The sequence below is a fragment of the Papio anubis genome, chromosome 1, assembly GCF_008728515.1.
Source record: "Papio anubis isolate 15944 chromosome 1, Panubis1.0, whole genome shotgun sequence".
In the NCBI taxonomy this organism is placed as follows: domain Eukaryota; kingdom Metazoa; phylum Chordata; class Mammalia; order Primates; family Cercopithecidae; genus Papio; species Papio anubis.
The window spans coordinates 149,084,118-149,092,536 of record NC_044976.1 but is presented as its reverse complement, the minus strand read 5'-3'; the positions used below and the strand labels follow the sequence as shown (position 1 = coordinate 149,092,536).

Here is an 8,419-nt window from a genome sequence, read left to right as displayed (position 1 = left end):
TGGTCAGGCTGGTGTCAAACTCCCAACCTCAGGTGATCTGCCCATCTCAGCCTCCCAAAGTGCTGGAATTACAGGCGTTTAAGCCACCGCACTCGGCCTACATAGTCTTATTCCAACCTGGTCTGCCTATTCTCCAAATCTGCTGATTAGTTAGTAGCCTGTAGACTTGAGTGTGCTGTGTTTTGGGAGCCTTAGTTTCCCAGATCCCATGGCTGCTTCTTTTTTGGCTTACCCTTTGTAATAGAGCATAGCCCCTGGTAGAACCCCCAAACGGGATGCCTTGAAGGTAATTTTTTTTTGATGCTTTGCATATCTGAGAATATCTTTTAGCTAATCATGCACTTGATTATTAGTTTGTGTATAAAATCTTAGGTTGTAAATCGTTTATGCTGAGAATATTGCTCCAGATGCTTCTAGATTTTAGGATTGTTGTTTAGTAATCTGATACCATTCCAATTCCTCTTGGTATTCCTCAGGTCTGGGAATGTTTCTTGTATTATTTCTGTTTCTTTACTCTCTTTTTACCATCTCACTCACCCTTTTAAAGTGTATTGTTCAATGGTTTTCAGTATATTCAACAAGCAGTCATGAATCACCATAATCAATTTAGAGGATTTTCATCACCCTCAAAAGACATCCCAGGCCAGGCACAGTGACTCACGCCTGTAATCCAGCACTTTGGGAGGCAGAGGTGGGTGGATCGCTTAAGCTTACAAGTTTGAGACCAGCAACATAGCAAAACTTCATCTCTACAAAAAGATACAAAAATTAGCTAGGCATGATGGTGCGTGCCTGTAGTCCCAGCTACTTGGGAGGCTAAGGTGGGAGGATGGCTTGAGCCGGGGAGGCAGAGGTTGCAGTAAGCCAAGACAGCACCACTGTACTACAGCTTGGGCAACACAGCAAGACCTTGTCTCAGGAAAAAAAAAAAAAATCCCAAACCCATTAGCAGTCACGTCCTATTCCTTCCACCCTCTCCATCTTTCCAGCCTTAGGCAACAACAGATCTAGTTTTTGTTTCTGTATATTTGCCTGTTCTGGACGGTTCATTGAAATGGAGTCTACAAAAGACAGCAGTCTTTTGTGAGAGGATTCTTTCACTTGGCATGTTTTAAGGTTCATCTACACTGTGGCATTTACCAGTACCTCATTTCTTCTTATTGCCAAATAATATTCTATTGAGTGGATAGTCACATTTTATTTATCCATTCATCAGTTGATAAACGTTCAACCTGCTGCTACAAACATTTGTGTGTAAGTTATTGTGTGAGCATGTTTTCAATTCTCTTAGGTTTAGAACTTGGAGTAAAATTGCTGGGCCATATGGTAACTGCATGATCTCTTTGATAATTTTGACTCTGCTGCTTTTTCTGCATGCTCTCTCTGGAATGGGTATCAGTTAGACTTTGAACTTTATGAACTTCTTATCTTTATTCTTACTTTTCTAATTTGCCATTTCTTAATCTTTGTGTTTTAGTTTTGGGAAAATTTCATTTCCTCTCCCAGCCCTCCCACTGAATTTTTATTTCAACTTTCATATTTTTAATTTTCAAAAACTTTTTCTTATTTACTGATCATTATTTAATAGCATTCTGGTTTTCTAAACAATGTATGATTTTCTCTTCTTTCTGGGAGTACAGTCATCATTCTGGGATTTTGCTTTGTATGTATCTGTTTTCTTTGAGTTCCTTTATTCTCTTTGGTTTTTGTTTTAATTCACTTAGTTAACCACTATGCATCCAGGGCCCATCATGTGCCAGCAATTATTCCAGGTGGATGGAACAAAGATTCCTGCCATTAAGGGACTCACAGTTTCTTGGTCTGTCTTTGATGCTGGAGACTCTCCTCAAATATTTGGTGAATCCATTTTGTGCATTTTTAAAATATAAAACTTACATAAAATAAAAGTACAGAAATTTTAAGTGTATAGTTCAATAAAATTTTACATATGTATACAGCCATGTGAGCACCACTCAGATCAAGATAGAGAACGTTTGGCTGACCCAAAAATGTTTCCCATGCCATTCCTAGTTAGTATCTCCCCTCTCCCCAGAGGGAACCACCATGGCTTAGTTTTGCCCATTCTGATTCCATACACAGTATGTATTCTCTTGTGCCTGACTTTGCTTCTTTTATTCACTATAGTATCTTTGATATTGATCCACATTGTTATAACAGTAATTTGTTCTTCTTTATTCCTATATTTCTTCCCTGATTATTTGCCTAAAACATTTCAAGACTGCTCAAATGGCACCTCTTCTACAAAGACTTCCATGACTTCTCCCCTAAGTTCCACACATACATCTATCATACCATTTGCTGCATGGCATTATCATTGTTTGCACACTCATCCTCTTCACTGGAATATAAGCTTCCTGAAGACAACACTTGCCCTGAGTGTTTTCATTTCCTTTATCAAAAGAAGGAATAACAGTGATCATAGAGTACTTATATGTGCCAATTATTAGTCTAAGGCCTTCACATTATGAACTCATTTACTTCTCAGAATAACACTATGAGGTAGGCATAATTATTATCTCCATTTTGCATATGAGAAAACTGCAGCACAGACAGGTTATGTAACTTGCCCAGTGTCACTGAACTAATAATGGTAGAACTGAAATCTGAAAGCAGATGATCTGGCTCAGAGTCTATGCTCTTTAAGATCTCTGACTTTTGATCATAGACAGGTTAAGTAACTTGTCCAATGTCACTGAACTAATAATGGTAGAACTGAAATCTGAACCCAGATGATCTGGCTCAGAGGCTGTGCTTTTAAGATCTCTGACTTTTGATCTGAGCAGGTGTCCAGCTGTATGTGTTGAACAGATGAATAAATGAACGAAGGTGGATAGGGAAGATAGGTGTTCAATAGAAATCAAACAAATTCAGTCTTAGAAAAAAAAAAAAGTACATCTTATAAGATAAAATCATACTGTTTGAAGCAAATAAAAAATTTGATTTTATTCACTTTGTCTTCTACAGAGCCCAAGCCATAAAGGGCCAGAGAAAGAGGTCTAGGATAAGATTTTCTGTGGGCTTGTGTTATGGACTCAATGTTTGTGTCCCCCCAAAATCCATATGTTGAAGCCTTAACTCCCATGTGCCTGTAGCTGTATTTGGAGATGGGGCCTCTAAGGAAATAATTAAGGTTAAATGAGGCCATAAGGGTGGGGCTCTGATCTGATAGAATTAGTGTCCTTATAAGAAGAGACACCAGAGAGCTTGTACTCTGGCTCTCTCCACATGCATACACCGAGGAAAGGCCATGTGAGGACATAGTAAGGAGGTGGTCATCTACAAGCCAGGAAGAGAGCCCTCACCAGAAACTGCATTTGCCAGCACCTTCTCATGAACTTCTAGCCTCCAGAACTGTGAGAAATAAGTATCTGTTGTTTAAGCCACCCAGCCTGTGGTATTCTGTCATAGTAGCCTAAATAAACTAATGTAGATTTTGGTACCAGTTTTCAGAAACCAGCTTTGACAGTGTTCTCTATTCTTTGGGACTAGATTTAACCTTCTTGTGTTCTTCTTCTTCTTATTTTGAGACAGGGTCTCACTCTGTCACCCAGGCTGGAGTACAGTGGTGCCATCTTGGCTCACTGCACCTTCTGCCTCCTGGGCTCAAGTGAGCCTCTCATTTCAGCCTCCTGGGCGGCTGGGACTATAGGTGTGTGCCATCATACCCTGCTAATTTTTGTATTTTTTGTAGAAATGGAGTTTCACTATGTTGCCCAGTTGGGCTCAAGTAATCTGCCCACCTCAGGCTCTGAGAGTGCTGGGATTACAGGAATAAGGCCACCGCACCTGGCTATTTCTTTTCTGAAAGAGAATTTTAAGACCCTATTCAATCTAGGCTTCTTTTTATCATAGATTAAGATTTGATTTTCAATTTTCTCCTTCAACCTTTCCAGTTCCCTAAAACTACAGACTTTCTTGCTTTTAATCCTCTTAGCTTACTAGTTCTTGGCCTATGCAGAAATGCAACTTCTCCTCTTACACAGTATACTTATTCAATATTATTACTGCTACTGTTCATGCTTTTCTTAGTCAATAATGCTAATATGTACTGTCTTTCCCAGTGGTATTTCTATTTTAAACTCTGCTATAACTGTGGAGTAAAACTTTGGGCTCTCAAGAGGATTTCAAATCTCAGCTGTCTGCCTGGGGACTTTAAAATATAACCATTTTTTAAAAAATTATAAAAATTTCCAACACAAAGTAGAATATATTCATTACACAGATTCAACATACAGGATTTTTGTCACATTTCCTTAATTGATTCCTTTTCTTGTTTCTCTGCTGAATATTTCAGAGCAAATCTATCACATCATTTAAAAACTCTATGTAGCACAATATACCTCACTTAAAAGGGAGGAGGGACCATGTTCTTACATAATCAAAATGCAATTAGCTCATATAATAAACAATAATTCTTTTGTTTGGGGACCTCTGAAGTGAAACAAATCATACAGAATTTTAATACCATAAAAATGTTAGCACTGTAAGAATAGCAACATATTATGCAGTTTTAAACTGCAGTCTAGTATGTTCAGAAACGCAGGGTGCTGACCCACCCTCCAACTGAAGCTGAGCTCAGGAATGCCTAAGACAACTCACAAAAATACACAGCATCAAGATCAGTCTTTGTACATTATTTTAATGAAAAGCACGTGGCTGTGTACAAATATACAGATCTCAAATTGTAACACTGAAACACAAAATGCAGTAAAGTGGCTTTGTAAGTTTTCTTCGCCCAGACAGACCTTCAGGTGACTTCTGGTGAATCTAGACATTTATGATTATTAACATATAATAAGCAAGAGAAATACAGATTTTCCAACCTCATGATCAGTAAATTCATTTGAAAAATGAATGAAGGTATCAGAGTCATCAAAAGGGGAAACGGTAAGTTCGATGGCCCTGCCTACACTGTATAATGTAAGACACACAATAAGAGCTATAAGAAACTACAGTTAAATGTTAGAAATAAAGGCAATATCGCTTTCTCAGACTTCTCCCAGTGATTATATACCTGATATATAAACATCTTCAAATGTAAAATAGTTCAATAATACAATGATACTTTGCCAGTGTATTAATCTGATATATATTTTGAACTGGAATGATCTATAAAGAAAGAAATAAGAAACCCTAAAAAGAAATCATTAGTTCCAAGTCAAATTATGTTAATGGTCTATAGAAAAAAGTGTGGGCAGGAAACATTGGCTACATGCCAATTTTTATTTCAAAGAGTAATGTTGCACAAATAATAGTCATCAGTCTTACACAACAAAAAGTCCTAAAATTAATCTCACAAACCTAAATGAGCTGAACATGGAGTAACAAAGTCAAAGCCAGTATTATCACCTGCACATTAATTTGACAAATCACACTACATCTTTAAAAAAAAAATGCTGCATCTGCTGCTGTGCAGAACTGATAACTACTTTTCAGCATGTAAATGAAAAATCATTATACAGCTCTCTTTTTTTTTTTTTTCCTGGAAAGATGTATACCAGGGAAACACAACAGAATTTGTTACTTGTTAAATCCCACAAAAGCTACAAGGGAGCTGAGGGTTGATAGCACTTAAGGACAGTAAAAGGCTGCACTTTTAATATTTTTAATACCCACTGATGGGCTTTGTGTCAATATTTTTTAAAATGCTTTTTATTTACAATAGATAAAACAGCAAGGAAATACAATATTATATCATATCCCCGCACAGAGACACTGTATTTGTATAAATGAATCACTAGTAAAAGAGTTATTTCTTGTTTCAAATGAAGTCTTATCTAGGTATTAATTAGGCTGTAATCTAAATGTTGATGGCGCCTATTTTCAACTCCCAAAATAAACAGGAAGAGCTCATGTATCAAGATTAATTTTCTTTGGCCGCAATGGATACCATTTTCTCTGGGGGCAGTCTTTAGTTTGCTTTCTTTTCAGTACCACGTCAGAGGTTTTCCTGGAAGCAGTCTCTGTTGGTGTGGTTTCTATCTGTGTTATAAAATTCTCAGGTTTAGCATCTGGTTTCCTATAACAACCGGAAAAGACTTCTTGGTGAATCCTCTGGAGGTGGATAACAGGCTGCATCCTGAGAACTTGGGAAAATCCCTCTCCTTGTTCAATTAATGCAGGCAAGGACTTCAAACAAACAAACAAACAGTAATATTCAACATTAATCTCAGGCTGAAACACAGACAAAGATGGACACAATACTCTTTTTTTTTTTTTTTTTTGAGAAGTCTTGCTTTGTTGCCCAGGCTGGAGGGCAGTGGTGTGATCTCAGCTCACTGCAATCTCCACCTCCCAGGTTCATGCGATTCACCTGCCTCAGCCTCCCAAGTAGTTGGGACTACAGGTGCGCACCACCACACTTGGCTAATTTTTGTATTTTTAGTAGATGTGGACTTTCACCATATTGGCCAGGCTGGTCTTGAACTCCTGACCTCAGGTGTTCTGACTGTCTTGGCCTCCCAAAGTGCTTGGATTACAGGCATAAACCACTGTGCCCTTGCCGAACTAGGCTTTAAATGCTGGATCGTAGGTTACTTATGTGAGCAATCTGCTTAGCCTTTCTGTGCCTCAGCTTCCTCATCTACAGAAGAAATAGCAGTATCTGTCTCACAGGATGTAAGGATTACACGAGGCAATACATGTAAAGCAGTTGGATGGAGCCCATACCAATTATTCAATACATTTTAGCTGGTATTATTATCCAAAACTGTTCAGTGAACTGCTAACACCCAGAACACAAAAATATAATCAACCTTTAAAGAAGTCAGGAATATTACCTGGCACATAGTAGGCACCTGATAAATGGTAGCTATTCGGAGTGTTACTGTTGCTTAATACATTCATTAAAGATTTAAAAGACCGCTGAGAATCCTTGTTACAGCAGATTAAAAAACATGAATGTTGAATGCAAATACCTAGCCATACATTTTGTTCATTTTATAATTTTTTAGCACATAGCTTTTACCTTCATGGCTTCATTGATCTCCTTTGCTACTGTTTCCCCTCTGCATTTCAAATTTTCCATATGAGGGGCTGCAAAAAAATTGTCAAACAGTATTTTAGGTTTTTATCTAATAGCAAATCATGAAAGGCATATAGATGCTATCTGGACAAAAATCTGCTAGGATGATTCACCTCAGTTTAATCTTTCTTACAGTGAGACCATTATAATAACAGAGTAAAACTAAAAGTTATAAGCATAAGATGGTAGACAAAATTTTATTGTGAGTAGTCGTAACACTGTGTGCCCCTAAAAGAGAGTTCAATATTCATTCTATACATTACCTACCACTATATTTAACATCTTTGAGCACTATCATCACATTTTTAAATAAATATAACCTAATACTTTTTATATTACTCTGAATTTCATAAAAGTAACATATATTTGATCTTAGAATATACAATCACACTGCATTGAGATCATGCCTACATGGAATTAATCTGGAACAGATTATCAGTAATATTACTTTCTCTTTCCTTACTTCCTAATACATATTTTCTTCTTCCAATCTTTGTTATAAATGTTTATAGTTATTCCATAAGAGAACTGCATATTCAATGATACAGAAGGATAAAAATGTTACTAAAACTCCAAACAAAACTGAAAATAAGAAAAAATCATTCCATTATGAAATGATCTATGAATTAGTTTTTAGAAGAGTAGTTCTCATTAGAAATTTATTAGAGTCAAAGTAAGTATATAACTATGTCAGGAGGGTCACAGTTACGGGCTAGAAGAGAATGGTCAATAAGCCAGGCAAAATATTTCTTTCATAACTGCTCTTTTTCTTTTCTGACTTGTCTTAGGTTCATCTTTAAAAAGTGAGAACACATTCAGAGAAATGGAAATGAACCACAAAAACAGCTTACTGAAAGAGGGCACTCAAAGGAGACAGACAATGGAAACAGGATAATCTCAGGAAAGGATTTTTTTTTTTTGGTATCAGAAATTTCCTTGGCCATTTGGTGAAACCTATGAACACCTTCTCAGAAAAATTTTTTAATGTGTTTTTTAAATTGAGGTATAATTTATATACAGTGAAATGTATAGACAGTAAGTTCAGCATTCAATTGACAAGTGTATACCAAGACACAGGACATTTTCATCACCCCAGAAAGTTCTCTTGTGCCCCATTCCCCATCAATTTTCTCCATAAGAAGCAACCATTTATCTGATTTTAATCACTATATATATTAGTTTTGCTTATTCTAAAATTTCAGAATGTTTTAAAATAAAATTTAAAATGTAAGTAGAAAATTGTGATAGGTAATACATGTGCTTCTTTATTGATAATTTAAATAAAATTGATGGCATAATGATTACCATAATATAAAAACAATGAGTGTAAACAGTGTGAGGTATCTACAACAACAGAAAATGAAAATATCTGTG

General features: G+C 36.5%; 1 protein-coding gene across 2 annotated transcripts in view; it reads right to left on the bottom strand.

Moving 5' to 3' along the window:
- Positions 1-4,639: 4,639 nt before the first annotated feature.
- The window catches only part of NSL1 (NSL1 component of MIS12 kinetochore complex), a 51,099-nt gene continuing 47,319 nt past the window's right edge, over positions 4,640-8,419 (bottom strand). Inside the window, exons 5-6 of one of the 2 annotated variants that reach the window (XM_003918793.5) lie at positions 6,989-7,056; positions 4,640-6,150 (exon numbers count right to left, since the gene is read on the bottom strand). In XM_003918793.5, the coding sequence (XP_003918842.1) occupies positions 5,872-6,150; positions 6,989-7,056 (347 nt within the window). In that variant the 3' untranslated portion in view covers positions 4,640-5,871. Of the gene's footprint in view, positions 6,151-6,988; positions 7,057-8,419 lie in introns of those variants that run through there. The other variant, XM_009199029.3, reaches the window with a different exon arrangement.